This window comes from Triticum urartu, chromosome 5A, assembly GCF_056163025.1.
Source record: "Triticum urartu cultivar PI428250 chromosome 5A, HENAU_Tu73, whole genome shotgun sequence".
NCBI lineage: Eukaryota > Viridiplantae > Streptophyta > Magnoliopsida > Poales > Poaceae > Triticum > Triticum urartu.
The window spans coordinates 613,300,831-613,316,786 of NC_141877.1; the positions used below are offsets into that span (position 1 = coordinate 613,300,831).

General features: G+C 47.7%; 1 protein-coding gene across 1 annotated transcript; it reads right to left on the reverse strand.

The window, feature by feature from the left end:
- Window positions 1-301: 301 nt before the first annotated feature.
- Window positions 302-15,519, reverse strand: LOC147973355 (uncharacterized). Its single transcript, XM_087524967.1, has 6 exons — window positions 15,311-15,519; window positions 15,034-15,202; window positions 14,854-14,952; window positions 14,516-14,769; window positions 14,358-14,433; window positions 302-418 (listed from the first exon to the last, which is right to left on the reverse strand). Exons 1-6 carry the CDS (start codon window positions 15,517-15,519, stop codon window positions 302-304), a joined length of 924 nt encoding a protein of 307 aa, XP_087381093.1.
- Between the last annotated feature and the right edge of the window lie 437 nt (window positions 15,520-15,956).

Here is a 15,956-nt window from a genome sequence, read left to right on the forward strand (position 1 = left end):
TGGGGTCCGTTCACTACGAAAAGTTAACTTCGTTCAAACGTCACAGATCGTGCGCGCGGATTCGTCTACAGTGTCTGAAATACAGAGGCGATCTGCTACACTGTTCTTTGCGTGCCTAGCTCGCTGGTAGGCACGGGGATAGCGTGATGGCGCCGCGGTGTGGTCAGAACATGGGCGGCTGACCGAATCTGCGTGACTTTGACTAAGATTAAACTGGATACATCATGTGACGGTGCCGCACTCCCAAGCGTACATCCGCATTATTTTTAACAGTACAACAACTAGTTCCGACTGGGCGGCACTACTCGATTGCCCATGCATTAACTATGTCGTTGATGTTCGTCGGGAGGGATGCGATGTTCTCTTTCATTTGAACGACCTCTGCGAGAATCTCCTGTCGCTCCACGATGATGGCGCCCTGTGTAACACCCCGGATATGATTTACCCAATATGTACTCCAACTCTTGCCGTTTCCGGCCTTAAGCTATTTTATTTTCTCGGGTTCGGGTTTTTGTCTTCGTGTGTTGTTATCATTGTCATGCATCTCATATCATGTCATCATGTGCATTGCATTAGCATACGTGTTCATCTCATGCATTCGAGCATTTTCCCCATTATCCGTTTTGCATTCCGGCGCTTCGTTCTCCTCCGGTGCTCATTTCTACCTTTCTTTCGTGTGTGGGGATTAAACATTTCCGGATTGGACCAAGAATTGCCAAGCGGCCTTGGTTTACTACCGGTAGACCGCCTGTCAAGTTTCGTACCATTTGGACTTCATTTGATGCTCCAACGGTTAACCGAGGGACCGAAAAGGCCTCGTGTGTGTTGCAGCCCAATACCCCTCCAAGTTGGCCCAAAACCCACCAAAAACCTCTCCATCATCTAGTGCGTTCGATCACGATCGCGTGGCCGAAAACCGCACCTCATTTGGACTCTCCTAGCTCCCTCTATGCCTATATATACCTCCCCCATTCCAAATCTCGGATCCCCTCTTCGAAACCCTAAAAAAATACCTACTCCGCCGCGCCGGACATTGTCCGTCCGGCCGGACACGCCCGCGCCGCCGTGCCCGGCCACTCAGGATCCGCCACGTGGTCGGCCGCCTCCTCCCACCGCAGCGGCCCGCCCGGCCTGCAGCCGGCCCCCGAGGGCCCGAGTCGCCGCGCCGCCCCTTCGCGTGCCCCGCCGCCTCCCAGCTCGCCCCGCCGCTGCTATCCGCCGCCGCGCCGGAGCGCGCGCCGCTCGAGGCCGGCGTCCGGCGACCTCGCCGGCCTCGACCACCGCCGCCTCAAGTCCGCGGCGCCGCACCTCCCTCCGGCGATCGCCGCACCGCCGCACGTCCCCGCGGCCGGATCCGCCTCCTCTGGCCACCGCCTCGCCGTCCTCGCAGCTTCTCCGGCGACCTCCGGTGTACTGTTCCGGCAACCTCGGTTCCGGTGCACCGCGATCCAGATCTGACCTTGCTATAGGAAACCCTAAGGGTTGACTCCCTTTTATTTTCTAAGTCTGCAGATTATTTGCTCCTGTTCATCGCATCGTAACTCCGCATTCGTAGCTCCGTTTTGGGCATATAGCATATCAAAATGTTCGTCTCAGAGAGTACATCATTTCGTTCCATTGCATCATTTTCTTTTGAGTACATCTTGATGCCCGAAATGCTGTTAGAAGAAGGCTATTTGAGATAATTGTCAGATCTACTGCTCCATTTAGATATTTGTCATTTTTGCCATGATTATTGCGTGCATGATATGCCCCTGAGCTCTACATATGTTTTGTTAAGGGTTTTGCCATCTTTCCGGAGGTGCAACCCATGTATTTTTGTGATGTGTGTGGTGACTAGCACAAGCTTGCAAAGTGAGGCATTTGTTAATGCTGATTTCAGGGATTTAGCATTTCCACTAAGTCCTTGGACTCTTTATCTCATATGGCCATATGTTCATGTTGTTTCCTAGTGATCCGTGCCTCTTTTGAGGATGATCAGTAAGGATGTTTTGTTAATCTTATAGTGCTCTATCCATCCATGTCTTTGTTTGCAATTATGGAGCAACCTAGCTTGAGTCAATCGAGCTCTACTTTTGCTATCTCGTGAATCTGGGCAGATTGTCTACTTGTTAGCGATTTTGCCGAGGATGTTGTAGTTGATCCGTGCATGCTATGTTATTGTTCTTGCCATGTCTAGCTTGAATTTTGTGTATTCTTGATGAGTGTATGCTTAGCTTGGCATGACTTGCTCTGTAGTGAGTGCATCGAGCTCGTAAACATGCCTACTTGATATCTGTTTTCAGCATGCTCCAGTTTTCACTAAGTCTGTGATCTGATTATGTTTTTGCCATGTTCACATGCTTGCAATTGTATTTTCTGATCCCTTTTGGCTCAAGGTCACTAAGGGAATTTTGTTAAGCTCCATGAGTAGCTCCATGCCATGCTTTACTTTGCCATGTTCAGGTCCTGTAGCATGTAGTTTTGTTGCACCTAAGAGTGCTATCTAATCTGAAATTCCAGACAAGTGTTAATTTCACTAAGTCTGAAATCTGTTTGTCAAATGCATTTTTGCCATGCTTGTTTGAACCTGTTAATGGATGAATTGGCCGTAGCTCAGTGCTAGACTTTTGTTAAGCATCATGAATGGATTCCTGCCATGTATTTTGATGGCATGTTTGGGTGCTGTAGCATGTTCATCTTGTTGCATTTAGATGGCTACTTGCTGTAAATCGCAGAACGTGGTCATATTTGAATCGCTTGCCATTTCCAAACCGCAACTCCGATTCCATCGTTCTTTATATCGTTTTCAAGCGATTTCATCTCATCTTTCCAGTGGCACACTTGGATTTCCAAGTTGAGGCCAGGTTCATTCATTCCTCATCAAATCTTGCATATGCATCACATATTGCATCCCGCATAGCATATCATCTTTGCATCATGTGTTTGAGTTTGCACGTGGTTGATTGTGTTCCGTTTGCTTGTTTGTCTTGTTTGGGTAGAGCCGGGAGACGAGTTCGCTAACGAGGAGCCCGTTGAGTTTGCTTTCGAGGATCCAGTCAACTCTGACAACTTTGCAGGCAAGATGATCATACCCTCGAAATCACTACTATCTTTGCTTTGCTAGATGCTCGCTCTTTTGCTATGCCTATGCTACGATGCCTACCATTTGCTTATCATGCCTCCCAAATTGCCATGTCAAACCTCTAACCCACCATGTCCTAGAAAACCGTTGATTGGCTATGTTACCGCTTTGCTCAGCCCCTCTTATAGTGTTGCTAGTTGCAGGTGAAGATTGGAGACCGTTCCTTGTTGGAACATTATTTACTTGTTGGGATATCATTATATTGCCTTGTCATCCTAATGCATCTATATACTTGGTAAAGGGTGGAAGGCTCGGCCTCTCGCCTAGTGTTTTTTTCCACTCTTGCCGCCCTAGTTTCCGTCATATCGGTGTTATGTTACCGGATTTTGCGCTCCTTACGCGGTTGGGTGATAATGGGAACCCCTTGATAGTTCGCCTTGATTAAAGCTTTTCCAGCAATGCCCAATCTTGGTTTTACCATTTTCCACCTAGCCTCTTTTTCCCTTGGGTTTCCGGAGCCCGAGGGTCATCTTATTTTAAAACCCCCCGGGCCAGTGCTCCTTTGAGTGTTGGTCCAAATAGAGCCACTTGCAGCACCACCTCGGGGCAACTCGAGGGTTGGTTTTAGTTGTACATAGTGTTCATCTGAGTGTGCCCTGAGAACGAGATATGTGCAGCTCCTATCGGGATTTGTCGGCACATTCGGGCGGTGTTGCTGTATTTGTTTTAACCTGTCGAAGTGTCTTGAAGAACCGAGATACCGAGTCTGATCGGAACGTCTCAGGAGGAGGTCTATTCCTTTGTTGACCGTGAGAGCTTGTCATGGGCTAAGTTGGGACTCCCCTGCAGGGATTTGAACTTTCGAAAGCCGTGCCCACGGTTATGGGCAGATGGGAATTTGTTAATGTCCGGTTGTAGATAACTTGAACCTTAACTTAATTAAAATGAATCAACCGTGTGATTTACCGTGATGGTCTCTTCTCGGCGGAGTCCGGGAAGTGAACACGGTGTTGGAGTAATGCTTGCCGCAGGATGCCCTCTAGTTACTCGTTCGCGCTTTGCCTCCTCTTCTCGCTCTCTTTTGCGAACAGGATAGCCACCATATTTGCTAGTCACTTGCTGCAGCTCCACATATTTACCTTGCCTTTCCTATTAAGCTTAAATAGTCTTGATCGCGAGGGTGCGAGATTGCTGAGTCCCTGTGGCTCATAGATTACTTCCGAACCAGATGCAGGGCCTGATGATTCCGCTCCAGATGACGCGCTTGAGGTCAAGTGGGAGTTCGACGAGGACTCTCAATGATACTACGTGTCTTTCCCTGATGATCAGTAGTGGTGCCCAGTTGGGGGTGATCGGGACCGTGTCGCATGTTGGGTTATCTTTTATTTTGGTGCCGTAGTCGGGCCATGAGTGTTTGGATGTTGTAATGTTATTTATGCACTTTGATTGACGTGGCGAGTGTAAGCCAACCATGTATCTCCCTTTCATTATCTATATTACATGGGATGTTGTGATGGTTGCCTAACTTGCGACATTGCTTTCAATGCGGTTATGTCTCTAAGTCGTGCCTCGACACGTGGGAGCTATAGCCGCATCGAGGGCCTTACAAGTTGGTAATCAGAGCCTTCTCCGACCTTAGGAGCCCCATTGCTTGATCGTTTTTAGCTGCCGAGTTGTGTCTAGAAAAATGTTTTGAGTCATTTAGGAATTATATATCGGAGAGTTTAGGAATTCTTTTTTCTTCCCAGTCTCCTCATCACTCTGGTAAGGCATCCTAACGTAGAGTTTTGACTCTTCTCTTCTCAAATTTCACTAAAAAAAATTTTAGGATCACGCGGGTATCTTGGAATCGTTCTGATGGTTTTGTGATGAGAACATTGTCTTGGTGCCTCCTGTCAAGGGTTTTGTGGAAGTGTCCCGGGGAGTTGAGCTTCGAGGTGTTGTCGTCATAATTTTATCGTTGCAATTCTGGAATACCTGAATTTAGTACGCCGACATCGAAAATCTCTTTTATGCAGTTCGTTGGTGAGATAACCTCGACGCCACCTAGTACTGGGGCGGGAGTTCGGGAGTATCGCCATAACTTGTATAACGGATGCTTTTCGAAGGTTGAGGTAGATGGTTTCCGGAGTTTTTCTTGGTTATGTGTTGAAGGATGGATACAGCTGGATGTAGGATTTGCTAGATTTGGGTGAGATATTATGCTTCCCCTGTATCCCCAACACCTGATTGCATAACCGGAAAGGTTCGGGAGTTTCATAGGTGGGAATTCTTGTAGCTCTAGTTCTTCTTCCACGGATATTTGGTTTGAGATTGGGATTTCTTACCGAGTATTCATTCTTGATCCGTACCTTGTTGATTTATTTCTCTACCTAAATTCTAAGTGGCTTCTCAATTTATGGATATGTGACCATTTCAAGAGGAATGCATTCATTCATTTTGTTTGGATGTGAAGACTTTATGTTGCAATTTTCATTCCGTTGAATTCAGCTTCATTTTATCTGTCAATGTGCTAACGGTTGTCACCCTCTTCAGGATGGCTCCCGCTAAGAGCACCAATCAGAATCAGAAGAAGGATCCGCCACCACCTCCACCTCCTCCGGAGGCATGGCAAGCTGTGATGGCCGCAACCAATGCAAACACACAGTTGATCATGCAAATTCTTGAAGAGCGCAATCAAGGCAACCAAGGCAACCAAGGCAACAATCAGAATCACTTTGCTACACTCAACCAGTTCCTTGCTAACGGGCCAAAAACTTTCAGCAATTGTGTTGAGGCAACTGATGCTGACGATTGGCTCGTGGATCTGTGCAAGCATTTCGAGTGCAGTAACGTCAGGCCTGAGGACTTCGTCAAGTTCGCTTCCTTCTAATTCAAAGATCAAGCTGCAGAATGGTTCCAGCAATACAAGGATTCCAGAGGAGGACGTGTGATCACTTGGGATGAATTCCATCAAGATTTCAGAGCTCATCATATCCCTCAGAGCGTGGTTGAAAGCAAGCGTGAGGAATTACGCAACCTGAAGCAAGGCTCTTTGTCTATCTATGACAACAACAAGTTGTTTCAGAAGCTCGCCCACTTTGCTAAGCAGGACATCCCTGATGAGAAGAGCATGATATACCAGTTTAGGGGTGGTCTCAGAGAAGAAATTCAGCTAGCTCTTGTTCTCTTTGAACCCTTGAGGTACGATGAGTTCTACAACATGGCATTGAAGCAAGAGGCTGCTCAACTGAGGTGTGATGCTTCCAAGAAGCGAGTCAGAGATGTTACTCCTTCTTCCTCTACTCAAGTAGCCAAGCAGCAGAAGTATTGGCTTCCTCCTCCTCCGTTCCGTCAGCCGTATCAGCAGAAGAGCAAAGGTGGCAGTGGACCTTCCCACCCACCCAACCCTAGCTTTCAGAACAAGACTTCGTCTCAAGCTTCGAGATCAAGTGTTCCGTATCACCGTCCGCTTTCAGAGGTCACGTGCAACAAGTGCCAACAGAAGGGTCACTATGCCAACAAGTGTTTCAACCAGAGGCATCTTCCTCCTCCTCTTGTGAGATCGGCAAGTACAGCTGTGGTCAAGCATAACCCCAAGCACGCCAAGGTCAATTTGCTGAATGCAGATCAGGCAGAGGACTCGCCAGATGTGATTATGGGTAACCTTCCTATTAACGATGTTCCTGCAAAAGTTCTTTTTGACACTGGTGCATCGCTTTCTTTTATTTCAACACCATTTGTTGCCAAGCATGATTTTGTGACCGAAAGGATTCCTGTTCTGTTGAAGATTGTGTCTCCAGGCAAGCAAATGACTTCTAACAATTGTGTCCCGGATGTCTCTATCACATTGGGCGATTACAAGTTTCTTTCTTCTCCGGTGGTTCTTGGCAACTCGGATATTGATCTTATTCTCGGAATGGATTGGCTTTCTAAGCACAAGGCACATCTTGACTGTGCAGCCAGGCAGATTCAATTGACTCATTCGTTTGAGGATGTAATTGTCTATGCCGCTCGTGATGAAACCATCCGTCTGTTTTCTCTCAATGAGAAGGGTGAACTGGATGCTATCTCGCAGATTCCAGTCGTTTGCGAATATCAATACGTCTTTCCAGAAGAGCTTCCAGGAATGCCTCCGCACTGGCTAGTTGAATTCGTTATTGATCTTGAGCCTGCCACGGAACCAGTGTGCAAACGTCCTTACAAGCTCGGACCTGAAGAGTTGAAGGAGCTGAAGAAGCAACTCGATATTCAAGAGAGAATGGGTCTCATCCGGCCTAGTTCTTCTCCGTGGGGTTGTGGTGTTCTTTTTGTGAAGAAGAAGGATGGAACGGACCGACTTTGTGTTGATTACCGTCCATTGAACAAGAAGACCATCAAGAACAAATACCCACTTCCCAACATCAACGAGCTGTTCGAACAACTCAAAGGTGCCCAAGTATTCTCCAAGCTTGATCTCCGTATGGGTTATCATCAGATTCGAATCCGTGAACAAGATATTCCCAAGACGGCTTTTAGGACAAGCTATGGTTCATATGAATACACTGTCATGTCTTTTGGCCTCGTCAACGCTCCTCCGACTTTCTCTCGCATGATGAACTTCATCTTCAACGCCTACACCAATGACTTTGTTTTGGTCTATCTCGACGACATTCTGGTGTTCTCGAAGAACAAGGAAGATCATGCCAAGCACTTGCGTTTGGTACTCGATAAGCTGAGGGAACACCAGTTCTACGCCAAGTTCTCCAAGTGCGAATTTTGGCTCGATGAGGTTCTTTATCTTGGTCATATCATCTCTGCCAAGGGCATTGCGGTGAATCCTGAGAAGGTGTCTGCAATTGTGAATTGGGAACCTCCTTAGAACGTGAAGCAACTCCGTAGCTTCCTCGGTCTCGCAAGCTATTGTCGAAGATTCGTTGAAAACTTTTCCAAGATCGCGAAGCCTCTCTCAAATCTTCTCCAGAAGCACGTCAAGTACGTTTGGTCTCCGGAGTGTGACATTGCTTTCAACACTTTGAAAGAGAAATTGGTCACCGCTCCAGTTCTGAATCCGCCTGATGAATCCAAGCCGTACGAGGTCTTTTGTGATGCCTCTCTCCACGGTCTTGGCGCAGTGTTGATGCAAGAGAAGAAAGTTGTTGCTTATACCTCTCGCCAGTTGAAGCCCAACGAGAAGAACTACCCCACTCATGACCTCGAGTTGGCGGCAGTTGTGCATGCTCTCTTGACTTGGAGACATCTCTTATTGGAAAGAAAAGTGGACATTTTCAGACCACAAGAGTCTCAAGTACATCTTCACTCAGCCTAATCTCAACCTCAGGAAAACTCGATGGGTCGAAATGATTCAAGAGTATAATCCGAGTATCAAGTATACCCCGGGCAAGGCTAATGTGATTGCCGACGCATTGAGCAGGAAGGCTTATTGCAACAGTCTGATTCTCAAGCCTTATCAACCCGAGCTTTGTGAAGCTTTCCGCAAACTTAATCTGCAAGTTGTTCCTCAAGGTTTCCTCGCCAACCTTCAAGTCTCTCCTACCTTAGAAGACCAGATTCGCCAAGCTCAGCTTCTTGATGCTATGGTGAAAAAGGTGAAGATTGGGATTGCCAAGAGTCAACCCAAGTACAAGTGCTACCTCCTTGATGACAAGGATACTCTCTTCTTCGAGGATCGTATCATCGTGCCCAAAGGTGACCTTCGTAAAGTGATCATGAACGAGGCTCACAATTCTCTCCTCTCCATCCACCCTGGGAGCACGAAGATGTATCAGGACCTCAAGCAGGCTTATTGGTGGACTCGAATGAAGCGCGAGATTGCTCAATTCGTGAATGAATGTGATATCTGCAGAAGAGTGAAGGCAGAACACCAAAGGCCAGCTGGTCTCCTCCAACCTCTTGCCATTCCAGAATGGAAGTTTGACCACATTGAGATGGACTTCGTGACTGGGTTTCCAAAGTCCAAGCGTGGCAATGATGCTATATTCGTTGTCATCGACAAACTCACCAAAGTGTCTCATTTTTTGCCTATCAAAGAGTCAATCACTGCAGCTCAATTGGTGGAACTCTATACCTCTCGGGTTGTCTCTCTGCACGGTATTCCACAAGTGATCTTTTCAGACCGTGGCAGCATCTTTACCCCAAGTTTTGGGATTCTTTTCAGAAGGCCATGGGCACCAACATCCGCTTCAGCACAGCTTTTCATCCTCAAACTAGTGGTCAAGTCGAGCGTGTCAACCAGATTCTTGAAGATATGCTCAGGGCTTGTGTGATCTCCTTCGGCATGAAGTGGGAGGATTGTCTTCCTTATGCTGAATTCTCCTACAATAACAGTTTTCAAGCAAGTTCGGGCAAGGCCCCATTCAAAATTCTGTATGGCAGGAAGTGCCATACCCCTCTCAACTGGTCCGAAACTGGTGAACGTCAGCTTTTGGGTAATGACTTAATCACAGAGGCAGAGGAAATGTGCAAAGTCATTCGAGATAACCTCAAAGCAGCCCAATCCCGCCAGAAGAGCTACTATGATAGTAAGCACCGTGATTTGGCTTTCGAGATCGGAGATCATGTTTACCTCCGCGTCTCTCCAATGAAAGGTACTCGTCGCTTCGGTATCAAAGGGAAGCTTGCCCCTAGATACGTGGGACCTTTCAAGATTGTCAGCAAGAGAGGCGATCTCGCCTATCAACTTGAGCTTCCTCCAAATTTTGCAAATGTTCATGACTTGTTCCATGTCTCTCAGCTCCGAAAGTGCTTCAAGACTCCTGACCGCACCGTCAACTTTGAGGACATTGAGCTCCAAGAAGATCTCTCTTATCGTGAGCACCCAGTTGCCATTCTTGAAGAGACTGAACGCAAGACTCGCAACAAGTCAATCAAATTCCTCAAAGTCAAGTGGTCACACCATTCCGACCGTGAAGCTACCTGGGAACGCGAGGATCACCTCCGTTCTGAATACCCGGCGTTCTTTTAGTCCTAGATCTCGGGACGAGATCCTTTCATAGTGGTGGAGTGTTGTAACACCCCGGATATGATTTACCCAATATGTACTCCAACTCTTGCCATTTCCGGACTTAAGCTATTTTATTTTCTCGGGTTCAGGTTTTTGTCTCCGTGTGTTGTTATCGTTGTCATGCATCTCATATTTGGTCATCATGTGCATTGCATTTGCATACGTGTTCATCTCATGCATTCGAGCATTTTCCCCATTGTCCGTTTTGCATTCTGGCGCTTCGTTCTCCTCCGATGGTCATTTCTACCTTTCTTTCGTGTGTGGGGATTAAACATTTCCGGATTGGACCGAGACCTGCCAAGCGGCCTTGGTTTACTACCAGTAGACCGCCTGTCAAGTTCCGTACTATTTGGACTTCGTTTGATGCTCCAACGGTTAACCGAGGGACCGAAAAGGCCTCGTGTGTGTTGCAGCCCAACACCCCTCCAAGTTGGCCCAAAACCCACCAAAAACCTCTCCATCATCTAGAGCGTTCGATCACGATCGCGTGGCAGAAAACCGCACCTCATTTGGACTCTCCTAGCTCCCTCTATGCCTATATATACCTCCCCCATTCCAAATCTCGGATCCCCTCTTCGAAACCCTAAAAAAAATATCTCCTCCGCTGCGCTGGACATTGTCCGTCCGGCCGGACACGCCCGCGCCGCCGCGCCCGGCCACTCAGGAGCCGCCACGTGGCCAGCCGCCTCCTCCCACCGCCGCGGCCCGCCCAGCCCGCAGCCGGCCCTCGAGGGCCCGAGTCGCCACGCCGCCCCTTCGCGTGCCCCGCCACCTCCCAGCTCGCCCCGCCGCCGCGCCGGAGAGCGCGCCGCCCGAGGCCGGCGGCCGGCGGCCTCGCCGACCTCGACCACCGCCGCCTCAAGTCCGCGGCGCCGCACCTCCCTCCGGCGATCGCCGCGCCACCGCACGTCCCCGCGGCCGGATCCGCCTCCTCCGGCCAACGCCTCACAGCTTCTCTGGCGACCTCCGGTGTACTGTTCTAGCGACCTCGGTTCCCGTGCGCCGCGATCCAGATCTGACCTTGCTACAGGAAACCCTAAGGGTTGACTCCCTTTTATTTTCTAAGTCTGCAGATTATTTGCTCCTGTTCATCGCATCGTAACTCCGCATCCGTAGCTCCGTTTTGGGCATATAGCATATCAAAATGTCCGCCTCAGAGAGTACATCATTTCATTCCATTGCATCATTTTATTTTGAGTTCATCTTGATGCCCGAAATGCTGTTAGAAGAAGGCTATTTGAGTTAATTGTCAGATCTGCTGCTCCATTTAGATATTTGTCATTTTTGCCATGATTATTGCGTGCATGATATGCCCCTGAGCTCTACATATGTTTTGTTAAGGGTTTTGCCATCTTTCCAGAGGTGCAACCCAAGTATTTTTGTGATGTGTGTGGTGACTAGCACAAGCTTGCAAAGTGAGGCATTTGTTAATGCTGATTTCACGGACTTAGCATTTCCACTAAGTCCTTGGACTGTTTATCTCATATGGCCAAATGTTCATGTTGTTTCCTAGTGATCCATGCCTCTTTTGAGGATGATCAGTAAGGATGTTTTGTTAACCTTGTAGTGCTCTATCCATCAATGTCTTTGTTTGCAATTATGGAGCACCCTAGCTTGAGTCAATCGAGCTCTACTTTTGCTATTTCGTGAATCTGGCCAGATTGTCTACTTGTTAGCGATTTTGCCGAGGATGTTGTAGTTGATCCGTGCATGATATGTTATTGTTCTTGCCATGTCTAGCTTGCATTTTGTGTATTATTGATGGGTGTATGCTTAACTTGGCATGACTTGCTCTGTAGTGAGTGCATCGAGCTCGTAAACATGCCTACTTGATATCTGTTTTCAGCATGCTCCAGTTTTCACTAAGTCTGTGATCTGATTATGTTTTTGCCATGTTCACATGCTTGCAATTGTATTTTCTGATCCCTTTTGGCTCAAGGTCACTAAGGGACTTTTGTTAAGGTCCTTGAGTAGCTCCATGCCATGCTTTACTTTGCCATGTTCAGGTCCTGTAGCATGTAGTTTTGTTGCTCCTAAGAGTGCTATCTAATCTGAAATTCCAGACAAGTGTTAATTTCACTAAGTCTGAAATCAGTTTGTCAAATGCATTTTTGCCATGCTTATTTGAACCTGTTAATGGATGAATTGGCCATAGCTCAGTGCTAGACTTTTGTTAAGCATCATGAATGGATTCCTGCCATGTATTTTTATGCCATGTTTGGGTGCTGTAGCATGTTCATCTTGTTGCATTTAGATGGCTACTTGCTGTAAATCGCAGAACGTGGTCATATTTGAATCGCTTGCCATTTCCAAACCGTAACTCCGATTCCGTCGTTCTTTATATCGTTTTCAAGCAATTTCATCTCATCTTTCCAGTGGCACACTTGGATTTCCAAGTTGAGGCCAGGTTCATTCGTTCCTCGTCAAATCTTGCATATGCATCACATATTGCATCCCGCATAGCATATCATCTTTGCATCATGTGTTTGAGTTTGCATGTGGTTGATTGTGTTCCGTTTGCTTGTTTGTCTTGTTTGGGTAGAGCCAGGAGACGAGTTCGCTAACGAGGAGCCCGTTGAGTTTGCTTTCGAGGATCCAGTCAACTCTGACAACTTTGCAGGCAAGATGATCATACCCTCGAAATCACTACTATCTTTGCTTTGCTAGATGCTCGCTCTTTTGCTATGCCTATGCTACGATGCCTACCATTTGCTTATCATGCCTCCCAAATTGCCATGTCAAACCTCTAACCCACCATGTCCTAGAAAACCGTTGATTGGCTATGTTATCGCTTTGCTCAGCCCCTCTTATAGCGTTGCTAGTTGCAGGTGAAGATTGGAGACCGTTCCTTGTTGGAACATTATTTACTTGTTGGGATATCATTATATTGCCTTGTTATCCTAATGCATCTATATATTTGGTAAAGGGTGGAAGGCTCGACCTCTCGCCTAGTGTTTTGTTCCACTCTTGCCGCCCTAGTTTCCGTCATATCGGTGTTATGTTACCGGATTTTGCGCTCCTTACGCGGTTGGGTGATAATGAGAACCCCTTGATAGTTCGCCTTGATTAAAGCTTTTCCAGCAACGCCCAATCTTGGTTTTACCATTTGCCACCTAGCCTCTTTTTCCCTGGGGTTTCCGGAGCCCGAGAGTCATCTTATTTTAAAACCCCCCGGGCCAGTGCTCCTCTGAGTGTTGGTCCAAATAGAGCCACTTGCAGCGCCACCTCGGGGCAACTCGAGGGTTGGTTTTAGTTGTACATAGTGTTCATCTGAGTGTGCCCTGAGAACGAGATATGTGCAGCTCCTATCGGGATTTGTCGGCACATTCGGGCGGTGTTGCTGGATTTGTTTTAACCTGTCGAAGTGTCTTGAAGAACCGAGATACCGAGTCTGATCGAAACATCTCAGGAGGAGGTCTATTCCTTCGTTGACCGTGAGAGATTGTCATGGGCTAAGCTGGGACTCCCCTGCAGGGATTTGAACTTTCGAAAGCCGTGCCCGTGGTTATGGGCAGATGGGAATTTGTTAATGTCCGGTTGTAGATAACTTGAACCTTAACTTAATTAAAATAAATAAACCGTGTGAGTTACCGTGATGGTCTCTTCTCGGCGGAGTCCGGGAAGTGAACACGGTGTTGGAGTAATGCTTGCCACAGGATGCCCTCTAGTTACTCGTTCGCGCTTTGCCTCCTCTTCTCGCTCTCTTTTGTTAACAGGATAGCCACCATATTTGCTAGTCGCTTGCTGCAGCTCCACATATTTACCTTGCCTTTCCTATTAAGCTTAAATAGTCTTGATCGCGAGGGTGCGAGATTGCTGAGTCCCTGTGGCTCACGGATTACTTCCAAACCAGATGCAGGGCCTGATGATTCTGCTCCAGATGACGCGCTTGAGCTCAAGTGGGAGTTCGACGAGGACTCTCAATGATACTACGTGTCTTTCCCTAATGATCAGTAGTGGTGGCCAGTTGGGGGTGATCGGGACTGTGTCGCATGTTGGGTTATCTTTTATTTTGGCGCCGTAGTCGGGCCATGAGTGTTTGGATGTTGTAATGTTATTTATGCACTTTGATTGACGTGGCGAGTGTAAGCCAACTATGTATCTCCCTTTCATTATCTATATTACATGGGATGTTGTGATGGTTGCCTAATTTGCACATTGCTTTCAATGCGGTTATGTCTCTAAGTCGTGCCTCGACACGTGGGAGCTATAGCCGCATCGAGGGCGTTACACCCTGTGTGATCAACGGCCTAGTTAATGCATGTGCAATGGTGACCATGTTTAAGTGCAAAAAAGTGTAAACTTGATTACCTCTGACATGTCCGCCATGACATTCCTCCCATCAAAGTGTTTGGCGACACAAATGATCCACACGCCTGTGTCAGTCCTGAACAAACGTGTTGTTAAGGGGGGAGGGAGCGGTACAGAGGTTAAACAACTAATCCATGCGAGATCGACATATAACTTACTGGCGCACTGTGGTCGGTGAGGTGACGTGGAACACTTTGTCCCACCTGATGCAGTCAACTTTCCAGTTGCTGAACAGCTTGTAAATTAGGGTGAATAAGGCAACGTGCAGCTTGTCAGCGATGGCTCCTAGCAGATCCTTGCGCCGTTGTGTGGTGCAACTGCCGTACGATGGATCGAAAATGTTGATGATCTTCCTCTGCATGTCCCAAGCATACAAGCACCATCCGAAATCGAAAACTGTCAGCACGTGGAACTACAGGAAAATCAAATCATGAGACACGTGTTCGAGTGTGGGACCGAAGACAGAGCGAACGCATGCGGTCGTTTTGTTCCTCACCATGGTGCACTCGGCTACGTTGAATGACACTTGGGGCCCCACAAGCTGCGCGCGTACGGATAGCAGAGTCCACGTTTCTTCTCCAGCTAGTGTAGCAGTCTGAGGATGCATGAAAAAATACAACGTGTGAGAAGAAATAGGAGGGAATCCAAGCATGTTTCTGTACAAAAAAAAACTCACCAAAAAATCTGGCTCCATGAATTTACGCCATCTAGGTGCATTATTAGGGTAAAGGATCGCGCCGTCGATTTGGTCTTGGCGACGGAAAATCAACGCGCATAACTCGTGGTCGAGATGGTCTGACTTGACAATCTGTGTAAGCAGTGGCGTCGGGGTGATCGAGATGAACCTTGGGGTGGCATGAGTTATAATTGCGCTATGATGAAAAGTGTTAGCTAGATGAACATTGGGCAACAAGCGTGTATGAGCCACTCGGGGGTGTGATGCATGCATGTACCTTTCAAGCTCTTCCGGCGAGACCGTTTTTAAAAACAAGTCGGCCGCTTTCCACACGGACACCAACACAGTTGGACAATCTCGGCCGTCAATCCAGTGCGGCGCGGCATACGCTGCATGCATGGCTTCTTGCTTGGGCGGGAAGTCATGAGATGCCTGACCAAAAACCACTGTCCCGGCGGTGTGTGTGGCCCCGCCGTCCAACATCATAATTAAACCTGCAAGCCCGGCCCACTATCCTTTCTGTTCGTCTGCTGGAGATTGGGCGATAACCAGGCTCTTGGATGGTACTGGCGTGAGAAAACCTGCACGATCCCCGCTGGTGGTGTCCTGGTCTATGGAAAAAGCATTCACAATAAGGTCCAACATTTATGATGTGACCCAAAAAAATGTATGCAAGATTTGCTGATGGAAAACACATGGTAACGTCGTGCGCCAAAAAATGTATGCAAGATTTGCGGATGGGAAAACATGTTAATCGTACCATGCATGAGTGCTGCCTTCATTTTTTTGGCGCCGACGAACCTGACGAGGTGTGCATTTTCCCAGACGATCTTTCTCCTGCGAATATTTGTAGCTGTTACTCCGGTAGAAATATGTGTCTAGCGGCATGAAAATATATGGACATACCATCGGAGTCGGCCATA

Excerpts from the sequence above, each read along its gene's own strand:
- LOC147973355 (XM_087524967.1), bottom strand. The coding sequence starts at position 15,519 with ATGATGTTGGACGGCGGGGCCACACACACCGCCGGGACAGTGGTTTTT. Across the intron at positions 14,953-15,033 it reads TCATGGAGCCAGATTTTTTG|ACTGCTACACTAGCTGGAGA; the intron begins GTGAGTTTTTTT and ends ATGCATCCTCAG. Across the intron at positions 419-14,357 it reads TCATGGCGGACATGTCAGAG|GGCGCCATCATCGTGGAGCG; the intron begins GTAATCAAGTTT and ends GGTGTTACACAG.